Source organism: Astyanax mexicanus, chromosome 19 (assembly GCF_023375975.1).
Source record: "Astyanax mexicanus isolate ESR-SI-001 chromosome 19, AstMex3_surface, whole genome shotgun sequence".
In the NCBI taxonomy this organism is placed as follows: Eukaryota; Metazoa; Chordata; class Actinopteri; order Characiformes; family Acestrorhamphidae; genus Astyanax; species Astyanax mexicanus.
In genome coordinates, this window is record NC_064426.1 from 3,156,208 (window position 1) to 3,170,912 (window position 14,705).

The following is a 14,705-nucleotide window of genomic DNA, read 5'->3' on the forward strand; positions in this document are numbered from 1 at the left end:
CAGACGGAGTGATGGCAAAATGGCTTCAGCGCCATGATGACTGTGGGCAGGCCGCGGAAACCACCGCGAGATACCGGATAAACCACCGCGACATACTGAATAAACCACTGTGAGATACCTGATAAACCAACCATATACTCAGTTGTTATTTTGAGACACTACGTTGTTAATTTAATATACTAAATAATTATTTTGAGATACTCAGTTGTTAGCTTGAGATACTAAGTCATTCATTTGAGATATCAAGTTGTTATTTTAAGATACTCAAATTTTAGTTTGAGACACTACGATGTTATGTTGGGGTGCTAAGTTGCTGTTTTGAGGTCATTATTTTGAGATACACAGTTGTTAAATTATGTTTTTGCTTTATTTTTTTTCTTTCTCCAGTAGAATAATCCCATCACTATCCCTGCCATCCATATGTTATCATATCTAAAAAGCTGGTACAAAAATCCCATTCAACACACTTCTGCTGAGCTCATATGGGTTGAATATGGGCTGGGTGAGTCTCTGGGAGGCAGTGATTAGGTTTGTACATGTTTTATCAACTGCCCAACTGGTTTAGAGGGTGTTCATGTGCTATGCAGGGTCTATATGTAGTGTTCAACCCAGATTGTGCCAATGTTTAACCCCTCCTTGTCCCATTCCTGAGCCTGATGGGCATCTGGTGGGCATATGGAGCCAACATTCGGAAGCTGTGGACAAAACATCCTGGTTCCCTGCTGCTTAGGGACGTTGTGAAATGGAATGCAGACATACCCTATGCAGGTCAGTCAGCTTGTTTGTCTGGTTAAGCTAGTTAATTAGCTTAGCTTATGACTAAGATATGTTTTTTTATATGAGTTTGCCTGGTTTTGCTTGTCTATCAGTATGATCAATATAATGTTGGTCAAACTGATTGACTTGCTTGGTCATATTGGTCATTCTATTAATACAGTTAACTATCAAACTGAAACAAAAACATAACTTACGCTGGTCAAGGACCAGTATGGTCTACAAGTTTAACCAGTTTAAGCAGTTTGAGCTGGTCTGTGTGTTTTTTTTTAGCAGGGACGTATGCTCTTTTGTCTGCTTATGTAACCAGTTTCGTTTCTTATGAAAGGAATTTTTGCTGCAGGAATTTCCAATCAGCTTGAAAATCACGTTGTCTTTTTTATCTGCTGTCTGCTAAATCATTCCCACATGAAATAACTGACCAACACGACCAGATAATACAATTCCAACAGATTCAGCCCAATATCAGATCAAGAGATAAATGAAGAAGACTTCTACTATTTAGCTTTAAATATCTTCACAGACCCACAGGTAGACTTTACTCCAAAGCAGCTGAAGTTGAAGTACTGTTCCTAGCACTGAAAATATATCAGATTTCCAGATATTGGAAGTGTGCAAGGAGGAGAGCCTTAATGTCCAAAAAATTTCAGGTCAGAAATAGAGGTCTTTGCTAAATAGAACTTCCTCTTTCAGTTCAGTCCTGCCAGTACATTTCGAGGTGTGAATTACCTGAATGCTTTTCGTGTAGATGTTTAGTCAGTCATTTCTCTTCTTTAGGGTGGCTTTCCACTCTTTAACAGAGTAATTGTGATCATTCTAGTTGACAAAAAGTTGAATCCCTTACACATCAACTCCATCACTTCTAGTCTCTGCAACAGCTTCTTTCCACAAGCCATTAGACTCCTCAACACATTGAAAAAAAAACCTGACGCCGGAACATGTCTCTTTTCTTCTCCGCACTTCCTTCTTTTTGGAATTGATGAGGCAGAGACGGGTGCAAAAGACATATTGGAATCTGATCTGAGTTTCCACACTGAGGTTCATCTGTACAATCTGATTGAATTTTCGTAAAAATCTGATTTTCCAATCAGTCTAGATATGTCTGGATGTGCCATAAATTGGATTTAGGCTGGCCATCTGAACATAGCCTTAGTGTAAATATTCAAGTTAGCTTATGTCTTCATTCAAAGTTTTAAAATCCCTGAATCCACATTTTTATACATCAAAGTTAAATGAAGTGTTAAATGAAGCATTCAGCAAAGTTTAGATAGAAAACACAAAGAATATAAATATGATAAAAAAAAATTCTCTATAATCGACAAAGACTTAATTTATTTAGACTGCCAGCCCATATTTGATTAATATATCTAGATCGAAATGTAACCAAAATCTAGATTGATTTTTGATAGTCTGGACAGCCAGAAATCACATGAAATCAGATTTTTGCAAGTTAGATTCAAAACACATTTGCAGCGGGTTTGAAATATGATTTGAATAAAAAGAACATTTCAGATTTATCTCGGTCTGGATGGTTTGGTATTGAGCTCAGTGGATCCAGGAGGGGGAGCCATTGTGTCACAGATGTCATTATGCTCAGTGATAAATTTCTATTATCATAGTTCTATAAGCAACTGCATATGTGTACAGATGTTTATATTGTTCTATAATATATACCAAATACCAAATATATACCAAAATCAAAAACTTCTGTAATATAATCTAGAGGAAGATGGATGATCAAAAGCCATCAAACCAAACTGAACTGCTTGGATTTTTGCACCAGGAGTAAAGCAGCATAAAGTTATCCAAAAGCAGTGTGTAAGACTGGTGGAGGAGAACATGATGCCAAGATGCATAAAAACTGTGATTAAAAACCACCAGGGTTATTACACCAAATATTCATTTCTGAACTTATTAAACTTTATGAAGACTGTTTTTCCACATATTTTATTTATTGTACTGTTTTCAACATTTTAAAACATTCATTAACAGTTTATAACATACAGTTAAAAAATATACATACAGTTCATCACATACATTTAAAAGGTTACCATCTGTTATAGGAAATTTAACTCGTTCAGTGGTAGTTGAACAGCTGTTCTCCCTCGATCGGCACACACTTTTCTGCTACTGCTTTGATTTCGCCGACCTGTGTGCCGTGGTAAACGCCCGTAATCATGGTCGTTCTTTCGTCGCCGTTGTCGTAGATTCTCTGCTGCTTTGCGGTGAAGGGGATGCTCGCCTTGTACTGCTCTCCCACCATCTTCACCTGACAGGTGTATTTGGGAGGAATGTCGATCTCGAGGGTCAGCGAGTGGGCGTCTGTCTCCGTGACGGAGTTCGTATTCATGTTGGTGAATTTTTTTTCGAATGAGAAGCCATAGGTAGCAGAAAAGAACAGCATAACTCCAGCTGTGATGGAGCTGGTGATGGACAGAGAGGTGGAATCGGTCGTCTGCCATGTGTTCTGCTGCTGGATGCTCTTAGCCAGGTTCACGGTTTTCTTCAGGATGACGTCGCCATTGTTGGTGACGGACGTCGACGTCACAATGACAGAGTCCTTTGACTCCATGGACAGCTTATCTATGTCATAGAGCACATCGTATATATGCTGAGAATATTCGCCAGTCATGACCAGCACCTCGAAACCCTCGCTAAGAACTGTTTCAGTGCCTTGCCAAGGAACATAGAACTGAGTGAACGGCATGTAGAAGGTCCCCACACCGTGGGAGCTTCTCCCAACTGCGTTCTCTGTTGAAATGTGAACAGGGTTTGGTGGAAAAGCATCTTCGGAAACTTTAACCCACTCTAAATTAACTGCACTGTTTTCATTCACCAGCACATCGAACGTGGAGCTTTTCTGCTCCTTCCCGTGGCACGAGCTGCGGCACACGGCGTCCCTCCCGGTGTTGTAGTACCCGACTGCCCAGTTGCACCCAGTCACTGGAGCGCACACATAGTCCAACCTCTTGGTACGTTCATTTTTCACCTTCACCGCCCACCTGGGGAGCGTTCCTGACCACCTGACCCATTTTAAAGAGGGAAACTCTTCATAGACGGGTCTCTGGGGGCCTGACCTTTGACCTCTGCGTTGTGACCTTGGGTTGCTTTGTCTCAATTGTGGTTCTCCTGTGTTGTTGGAAGTGGAGGGTGTGATATGAGGAGAATCATCAGGAGGAGAAGCCGTTTGGATCATTTCTAAAAAAGGGAAAAGAGACACCAGTGTTTGTTGCTGATTTAGGAACGTCTTTAAGTGCACATAAAGAAGAAAAAAGCACTCAAATAAGCATTTTTGCTTCAAATATGTGTATTTAACCATCACATTTACCCCTTTATACCTTCCATGGGGATTAAACAGTGATCAAATGTGCTCAGAGCAGTGCTCACTTGCTCAAGGGCACTTAAGTCATGCTCTGTTGGTTCAGGGGCTTAAACCAATGGCGTTACACAATATAAAATATAAATTATACTATGAAATGTAGAACAAGGCAGTAGAATATTTAAATCTGATTGACTTGTATCTATGCAACATGTTTTATATTTCTGCATTGAGTGCTTAATATATTTTTAAAATAATTTAATAACACTTGATTATTGTTCTGTTTTTCTTTGTATACATTACAATTACATTTAAACTACTAAAACATCGAGAAGGGACTTCATTTGCTGTATAGCACACATTGAAATTGGGTAAACGTAGTGGCCAAAGGCACTATTCGACAATGCCTATAATAGATTGCTCAAAGAACCATTGAAAGTGTTTTTTTTTTTTAGAAAAGTTTTATCTACACCAACTACTTTATGTAATACTACCATTTTGATGAATATATGAAATAAGCCAATAATAATAATTATGTAACAACTAGAGACATGTTTTTACTTCCTTAAAGAGCCACTAAAGCCTCTAAACCATATGTTTTCCATTAATAGCTGAATTGTGTTCCTTTTAAGACATAAAAACATACCAGTCCTGCTGAAAATGTTTGTTAACATTTCCTAACCTTTCAAAAAACACTTTAATTGTGGTGATTTTTGCCTCTGCAGCGCCCTCTCAGGTTTAACTCTGCTATAGGCACACTGCTGCTGCTGCTGCTGCTACAGCTCATCCAATCAGCTCTCCTTCCTGCCCCACTACCACTAAACCCATACATCACCCAGTGACTCGCCCAAACTACTCCTTCCATTTTTTTTAGCCCTTTTAAACCAAAATGAGCTGAGGCTGGAATTAGCATAAATCAAAGGGTTTAGTGTAGATTTAACATAATTAAATCTAGAAGTTCTTAATGGTTTTCTAGCTGCATTTTGGAGAAATACAATCCCATAAGGATGTAAAATTCCAGAAATTCATTACTAGATAAACCCAGCACCCTGGATTATTTTTGGAAAGTCAGTTGATCTCTGGTGCCCACCTAAATAGTTGTTTGTTTGTTTTTGTTTTGTGCCAAAAACAACATATTCAGCAACATATTGGCTATATGGCATCAACAATGTTCGTTACTTGAGCATCACAGACCTAAATCAGTTTCTTTATATGAAATACTTCCAGAAAATTAAGTATTTTAGCTGGTGGAAATTTTTTCAAACAGTTCACCACCTAAATGAACGCACCTTGTTCATCCTGTTGCACAATCCAGGCTGTAGTCAGTATCGGACCAGCCTGAGAGAACTTCAGCATGAGTACCACAAAACACAGCAATCCACCAAGCAGCATCTGAAACACACATATATACATATATACATTTCATAAATACCTATCCAAAAATAACATAACTGTAATATAGAACTGTAATATGTTACTTTTAATATCACCTACCATGACTGGTCTTCTGTGAGCTTTCACTTTTCCTCTCAGACTTAACTGCTTTATATTTAGTTTCCAGCTGGGTGGGGTTCATATATTTTCCTCATAGATTATTAATTATACAGTTAAATATGTACAAACTCCTCTCATTAATCATGTCTGTTATTTACTGGTTAAGAATAGCAGCCGGTTTGCAAACAATCAGGGAGTTTCCCAGTAGTTTCTCACGTGTGCAGGTGGATAAACACTATTGAAGGTGCTCTACAATATTTAAAAAATACATTTATCTTGGCAAAGTGTAACAATGAGTTCAGTACATGGAAATTTAAACTGTAAACTTTAATCTCTGCTGTTCCTCTATCAAAACAACATCGAACAGGACCAAAACAGAGCTGGAAAACATGCTAGTTCCAAACCCCCAAAACTGTTACATCACAGTCTTGACTCATTACATTATATTTAAACCACAAACCATCACTGATTGGTGGAAACTTCACACTAGACCTCGAGCAGTTTGGACTGTGTGTCTCTCCACTCTTCCTCCAGACTCTGATCCCTTGATTTCCTTTAAATGAAATGTAAAATTTACTGATGATCAGTGATGGTTTGGAGAGTCATGTCTGTCATCTGCTGGTGTTGATCCACTGTGTTTTATTATCAAGTATTACTCTGCTACTGACAACTTTTATGGAGATGCGGATTTCATTTTCCAGCAGGACTTGGCACACTGCCCACACTGCCAAAAGTACCAATTCGACTTATATAATATTCAAAGTTTCTGAGATACTGATTTTTGGGTTTTCATTGGCTGTAAGCCAAAAAATCATCAAAAAAAAAGAAATAAACGCTTAAAATAGATCACTCTGTGTGTTTAACACATCTATATAATATATGAGTGTCAAATTATGAACTGAATTATTACTGAAGTTAAGTAACTTTTTTAATGAGATGCGCTAATATAAGTTCTATAATTAACTGATGTCGTAGAAGAACCATGTTTTTAATATAAACGGGTGATCATTAAGAACCTTTAATTAATATTAAGATTATTTAGAAATGCGTAAAATCATCTCTGTCATGTGTCTTACTTATATATTTTTTATTTACCAAAATTTCTTCTATGAACTCTTTCAAAGAACCATTTGTAATGCCTTTATTTTTAAAGAAGCTTTATGTAAGAATTGTCATTTTTTTCTTGCTACTGGGCTCCCCCTACAGGCATGAAGTGTAATTGATGCTTTGAGCCGCTACTAAAGAACATGCATTTCTGGACAAGCTGAGAGATACAGATCCCTCACTTTACTATAGTGTTACATAGTGCTTTTAGCAGTGTACTGAGCCCAGAATAGCAATAATAGCACCACTATTTTCCCTAATACAGTCAGTGGAGCATCAGCATGATCTAAAGCTGCTAATTTAAGGTAAATATGGTACATAATGCTGCTTTATGACTGTAGGCTGTATATTTTTATGGAAACCTGTAAAGGGAAGTGACCCCAGTTAAATAGATGACCTATTTATTTTCCCAGATCATGAAAACAGTTGCCCTGATTAGCATTGAAAACTGATAACGCTGTAAGTTTCATTTTTAATCACTGATAAAGCAAATACAATGCAGTGCAGTTAATATACTGTAAGGGTTAAATGGTGAAGTAGCTTTCGGTTTATATACTGAACTAAGCTTTTGTTCTCTTTCTCTCTGACACACCTGCATGCAGTTCACGAGGTTGTCTGTGAAAAACACTAGTCAGACACTGCATTACAAAAACAAACAAGCAAGAAAATCTCTAGAATATACATTTTTACTGTTATATAAACTTTATTTTAATGTATATTTTGGTTCCACACTTCCATTTTATCTAAGAGTCCCAATACATCCTGAAAACCTGAAAAAAATGTGTGTTAAAACTGTATAAATATATTTAAAATGTTCAGGATCAATTAACCAATATTTTATTGTGATTGTAAATTGTACATTTTTAATAAATGATACTGTGATGAAAATCCAACCCTATATAAAACTCTAGTCCAGTTTGAGATATAAACCAAAAAATGGTGGAAAATATCAACTTTGTTACTGGTTTACATGGTTTAAACAATTAAATGAAAACATACATCCACTATATTGCCACTATATAAGTATTCGCTCACCCACCTAAAACATTAAACTCAGGTTCCAGTCAATTCCCTGTCTACAGTCTGCCAATACGATAGATGAGTCTGGATTTGGGGGTTGCCAGACGAATGGTCCTCATTCAGACTGCATTGTGCCAAGTGTAAAGTTTGGTGGAGGGGGGATCATTATGCTGTGGGATTGTTTTTCAGGAACTAAGCACAGTCCTGTAGTCCCAGTAAAAATAACTTTTTTTTAATGCTTCAGCAGACCAGAGATTATGGACATTGACATTAACTCGCCTCGACATGCCTTTTGCCATCATTTAGTCCCCCGTGGGCGATGCTAAAATCATTAACACTATTACACACTTTACAGCACACTCTAAAAAACAGAGGTACGATATGAGTACTTTTTTGTACTCAAAGGTACACTCTTCATAATTGTACCATCAAAGGTACAATATTGGTCTTTACAGGGTCAGATTTGTTCCCTCTGAAGTACAAAGTCATTTCTAACAGCAATAAGTACAAATTTGTACCATTTAACCAGCCAAAGGGTACATTCAGTATTCTGTATCACTGTACTAATAAACAATATATATTTAAATTGCACATTTTTTATTTGAAAGCCAGACAATTTTGTATCATCAAGTTTTTGAGCCATATTTAGTTGATGATAATGTTTATAATCTTTATGATTTTTACTGCCACAAAAACCATGGGTACAAAAAAGGACTTTCACCGAAAGGTACTTTTTTGTGCCTCAATATAAGGTACAGCCCCAGCGACAAGCTTTGTACTCTTTTAAGTACAAATCTGTACTTATATTTCTTAGAGTGCAGGCAAGACTTACTTTTACCAGACATGGATACACTTTAGAGTAGTCAGAGGTGAAATTTTGAGGTTTTGACGGGAGCCATGATGCTCCTGAACGCATCCCTTCTAGGAGGGGGAAAAAACACTGCCTGCCCACACTAAAAATTGATTGGCTCGTGATTTTACTTTCAGAAATGAAGGAAATAGGTACAAGAAGTAGTGAGGTACTATTTTTACTATTTGCTGTTTAGCTCCGGTCCATTCACTCCCATTCATTTTGCACTCACTCGTTGGCTCCTTCTAGCGGTTTGTAGTCATTTTCTAATTTACCGGGGGAGAAAGGAACTTGATCTGCAGATAGACATTACTGGCTAGATGTTATACTAGATGTTGTAACTCCTCAAATTGTCCACTAGAGAATGATATGAGCCAGGCTTGGGTATTTGATGCATGTAGTTTACCTGGACTGTCAGTAGGGGGCTGTTTCTCCTCTTACTGCAGTGATCCACTCATCTCACAGGGTTATTCTTCAAAATGAGCTTCATTATTAGCTAATAATTGGATAATTATATGCATATAAAGTACCAATCAAAACTTTGGACTCTTTCTTATTCAGTGTTTCTGTATTACTTTATTTGATGTATTTTCTATTTTAAATACATAAAAAAACAATTAATATTAAATTAAAAAGTGTTTGTCCTCCACAATAATCCTGTGACCTAAACCTGAAGAACTGAATTGGTGATTTTGGATGAGCTGGAGATTCACAACCTGATGTAAATGCAGCAACTATTATTCAGCACCTCCATATATATATACATATATATATATATATATATATATATATATATTATATATGCACAATATTGCAATGTATATAATAATGTTATGTATATAATATGTATATAATAATGTATTAATGTAATATACGTATAATGTATATATCATCTTTTGGAACTAGAAGAGAAGATAGAGATGTTAATTTTGCTTGATTTTTTTCTTCTCTTTCCTGTGTGTGTGTATGTGTGTGTGTGTGTGTTACACTTTGTCAGTTTATAGGCAGGAAGCCAGAACAAGCTGACAGGAGGCTTTAAGCTGACCCATAAAAAGAGGTAATGCACACACACACACACACACACACACACACAGAGCTACACACCTACGCATACACTGGAGTTTCACTCTACGCTTAATCACAGTGTGCGTGTGTGTATATGTGTGTGTGAGTGTGTGTATGTGTGTGTGTGTGTGTGTGTGTGTGTGTGTGTGTGTACTCTCTCAGATGATTCAGTGCGTTGTTTGGGTATCAGGTGACGGCGGGGGTGTAAACCTGCTCTGATGAATGGTGGATGTGATCCATTGATCTGAAACTGCTGATTCAGCTCCGGCCATTCTGTAATATAAACTTTAACTGACCTCTGGACACAACACTGACCTCACCAGGCCATTAACACAAGAGTAATCCAATAGAGAAGCACTGACCAATAGTATTAGATGCTTGGATCATGCTCACATAAGCCTAAAGCACTATATATAATAATAAAATGTCCCATATGTATTATATATGGTTTATTACGTGATAACATGTCCCGTTTATATTGTAATAACATAATTGTCTACATGTCATAACATATATGTATATAACAAGTATGTACTTTCTTAGATATTATAATACAAAGCCCTAATGATTAATAATGCCAGGCGTGGGCTAGAGGGGTATAAAACCCCCAGTGTGGAGCAGTGTTCTCTGGAATGATGGAGCTCTATCCAGTACCTAATGGAAGAGCAGGTGTCCCAACACTTTTGTCCATCATCTGACACTGAATTTGTTCACTTTCACAGTCAATATGTTAATTACCGTCCTCACTGTCGCTATGTCATGGTGGCTCCGCCCACTCGCTGGGACAGTTAATTGTTTTTGCTGCCTGTGCTTCTGTCACATTAATCGCACACCATGTTAATCAGAGAGGAACGAGTTAAAACAGAGAGAGAGCTATAGAAATAGAGTGAAAAAAGAGCTATAGAGAGAGAAAGAACATAAGAGAGAGCTATAGAGAGAGAGAAAGAAAAAATGAGCTATAGAGAGTGAGAAATAAATAGAGAGCTAGAGAGAGAGAGAACTAAAGCTATAGTGAGAGAGAGATAGAGCTACAGAGAGAGGAAGAAAAAGTGAGCTATAGAGTGAGAGAAAGAAATAGAGCTATAGTGAGAGAAAGAAAGAGAAAGAATGAGAGACGTAGAGAGAGAGATAAAGAGCTAGAGAGAGAGAGAAATAATGAGATAACTATAGAGACAGAGAAACAAAAAAGTGAGCTAGAGAGAGAGAGAGAGAGAGAGAGAGAGAAATAAAGCTATAGAGAGAATGTGAAAGAAAGAGCTAAAGAGAGAGAAAGAAAGAGAGAGCTATAGAGACAGAAAGAAAGAGAGAGCTATAGAGAGAGAAAGAAAAAAGTGAGCTATAGAGAGAAAGAGAGAGCTATAGAAAAAAGAGAGAGAAAGAAAAGAGACCATATATAGAGAGAAAAGATCTAGAAGGAGAAAAAGAACTAGAGAACTATTGAGGGAGAAAGAGAAAAGAGAGCTATAGAGAGAGAAAGAAAGATAGAAAGAGCTATAGAGAGAAAGAAAAAGGTGAGCTATAGAAAGAGAGAAAGAGTAGAGAAAGAGAGAAATGGACAGATAGTAAAAAAAAATAGTGGGCAAAGGAAATGCAGGAAGAGTTAGTCTGTATATGTGTGTGTGTGTGTGTGTGTGTGTGTGTGTTTGATGGAGAGATGGTGAGGCACTGAAAAATTCATCCGGCTGTCTCCTCTCTCTGCTGGGCTGCACAGCGGGGTCCCAGCTTTGATACGTCTCTTTACTGGAGACTCCATCAGCCCTGCACACACACACACACACACACACATAAACAGAGTTTTGTGCAGTCATTTGTCGGTCATTGTGCTTCACTGGTCTGATTGTGTGTGTGTTGTGTGTGTGTGTGAGGGAGTAAGTTAATTTTATCCTTGTCTGAGTGCCATGCTCATACACGGGGAGCATATATGTGCAAGTGTGTGTGTGTGTGTGTGTGTGTGTGTGTGTGTGTGTGTGTGTGTGTGTGTGTGTGTGTGTGCGTGTGTGTGTGTCAGGCTGGGCACATTGATGATTTGCTCAGCAGGGGGTAAGCCGCCTGGATTTTTGCTCTTTCATTGAGAATCTGCCAATGGAATGATAACGAGACATAAGAGAGTCAGTTTGTCCATCACACACACACACACACACACACTTACTCATGACTTACTTGTTTTAATACTCTGTCTATATAGGCGTCTTTTTTAATTAATACTATACACAGACATAATATATGGACGAAAGTATTGGGAGGCCAGCTCATACATTGTTTCTATATAAAAAATATGAGAAAAAAGAGTTTAGGCTGCTTGTATTGGACTAATTATGGATAATTAAGGAATTACTAGGTTTGATTTCGATTGCATTCAGTAACAAGGTAAGCAAGTCATCCTGTAGCCCACACTTGGCAAGAGGTTCATGATTGTTTATCTGCTTCAGAAAGTCCTATTCTATTGGCAATACTTCTCTACAGCCACAGTAATTGTCTGTTTAGGTGTATTTGAACATTTGTGTCAGTGGATCAATTTGTGCAGCTTAAAATAGCTGAATAAATACATGAATTTATGTATACAGAATAGGAATTTGCATTAAGCAACAGTCTGTATGTTTTGAGGATTTAAGGACTTTTGGGGATTTGGAGACCTCTCTGGTGAGAACATGTAATTGCACACAGCATGTTGTAGAGTACTTTTAATGCAGGTTAATGTAAATAAATTGCCATCATTTTGAATATAGTATTGTTTTGAGTTCAATTTTTAATTTAATTATGAAATATGTCACATTGAAGATATCATTGATAACCAACAAACCTACCAGACCACCGATTTTAGAATAAATATTCTAAATCCTATATTCTTCCCCGACTCAGGAATACAACTGATTTTTAGTTTAAAAGGAAAAGATCTTACAGACTGCTGCTTTAAGTTTTCTTCTTTTTTTTATCTCTGGTTTTGTTCAGAAAATATAGTAAAACAAGCACACACACTCACACCAACAGTCTGTCTGTCACACAGCTGAATTTAGAGTGTTTTAAATAGCATTGTGTTAATTATAAATGCAGGGATCTGTCAGGTTGTGTGTTTGGGAGCTTATCTGAGCTCACCCCACTGATCCTGTCATGAGAATGTGTTTGTTGACGCACGTGTTTCTTTATTTATTTATATATATTTATTTATTTATATATTTATTTATTTTCGACGTTGCATTAGTGTTCAGCACACAAATCACAGATAAATGCTTCTCCACGCCGGAACGTCGCAGCGCCGGCGCAGCCTGGCAGCCCGGGCGACCCCCTGCCGGCGTGTCAGCTCGTCCCCTTCTCCAACTTGGCAGGCCGCTGTCATGGCAACACAAACTCCAAACACGACCTTGCGAATCGATATAAATGTCAGACGGTGAGAAACGCAAAGGAAACGAGTCGCCTTATCTGACAACACACTTTAAACACACACACACACACACACCAGTGCAAGCCGTGATTTATACACCATATCATTTAGCGCCAAAAGCTAATTTACACAGTTTCTTCTCTTTCTACGAATGTAGTTTCTCTGCTAAAGAAAGTTTGCTCTGTGGAGAGGAGCTGGTTTTACACTTAAGCTACAATGCTAATATATGTTTTAGTTGGGCTACAACGATCATATATGTTGGAGTTCAGCTACAAAGCTAATATATGTTGGAGTTGAGCTACAATGCTAATATATGTTGGAGTTTAGCTATAATGGTCATGTATGTTAAAGTTGAACTTCAATGTGTTATTGAGCTAAAATGTTAATATATGTTGGAGTTGAGCTTCAATACAAATATGTGTTGGAGTTGAGCTACAGTGGTAATATAAGTTGAAGCTAAACTGCAATGCGTATGTTTGCAAAAGTTAAGCTACAATGCTAATGCATGCTAGAGTTACGCCATAATGCTAATTCAATGTTGAAGTTGACTACAGAGCATTAGCTACAGTGCTAATGTATGCTGGAATTAAGTTAAAATGCTAATGTATGTTTGAGTTGTGCTACAATGCTAATGTACGCTAGAGTTAGGCTATAATGCTTATGCATTTTGGAGTTGAGCTACGTTGCTTATAATGTATCCTGGAGTTGAGCTAGAATGCTAATGTATGGGGTAGAGTTGAACTACAATGCTAATGTATTGTAGAGTTGAACTACAATGCTAATGTATTGTAGAGTTGAACTACAATGCTAATGTATTGTAGGGTTGAACTACAATGCTAATGTTTTGTAGGGTTGAACTACAATGCTAATGTTTTGTAGGGTTGAACTACAATGCTAATGTATTGTAGGGTTGAACTACAATGCTAATGTATTGTAGGGTTGTACTACAATGCTAATGTATTGTAGGGTTGAACTACAATGCTAATGTATTGTAGGGTTGTACTACAATGCTAATATATGTTGGAGTTGAACTACAATGCTAATGTATGCTAATAGATGAGTTTAGTATTAATCTACAATGCATAAAAAATAAAATAATGATAAAACCACTGATTTTAAGGTGTGTCCAAACTTTTGACTGGTACTGTAAGAAAGGAACTGCGCTACAGAAAGGAAGTGAAGGACGAGTAAAGCGAGGAGAACAGGCGAGGCAGTATTGTGTGGGACGGGAAGCGTCGCATGCTGACAGAAAGTGACAGCCGAAAGCGCGAGTGCTGGCCTGGCTGCGCGAGTGCGGAATAAGCCGTTTAGTCGTGCCGCGCCGGACGCCTTCAGCCTGAACACCGAAAACACTGCTCTCTAATCCACTCACTCTCGCAACGGGCCGCCCGGCACGCCGGCCCACAATGCACCACAGCCTTTGGGCTCAGGGTCATTATCGTAATATTAAGGCTGAGAAGTGGAGTGTGTGTGGGTGTGTGGAGTGTTTGTAACCCCAGTGGACTGTGTTCTGTATCCGCCGCCGTGTCCCTCTCGGGGCCGTCCCGTGCTGGGGAGGGCCGGCGCCTTTCCATTACAATAGGAGCCGAGCTAATACCATGTCGGGCCGACCTACATAAAGCCGGGTGATAAAATCACGTTCTGGACCTGAATCACACAAAAGCCCACGAGCTAATGCACATCTGCTGATAGAAAACCAA

At 38.1% G+C, this 14,705-nt stretch overlaps 1 protein-coding gene across 1 annotated transcript; it reads right to left on the reverse strand.

Annotated features, from left to right (window-relative positions):
- Nucleotides 1-2,744: 2,744 nt before the first annotated feature.
- On the reverse strand, nucleotides 2,745-5,480 carry LOC111194308 (natterin-3-like). Its single transcript, XM_022678013.2, has 2 exons — nucleotides 5,383-5,480; nucleotides 2,745-3,972 (listed from the first exon to the last, which is right to left on the reverse strand). The coding sequence occupies exons 1-2, from the start codon at nucleotides 5,447-5,449 to the stop codon at nucleotides 2,852-2,854; spliced, it is 1,188 nt and encodes a 395-aa protein (XP_022533734.2). The 5' UTR covers nucleotides 5,450-5,480; the 3' UTR covers nucleotides 2,745-2,851.
- Between the last annotated feature and the right edge of the window lie 9,225 nt (nucleotides 5,481-14,705).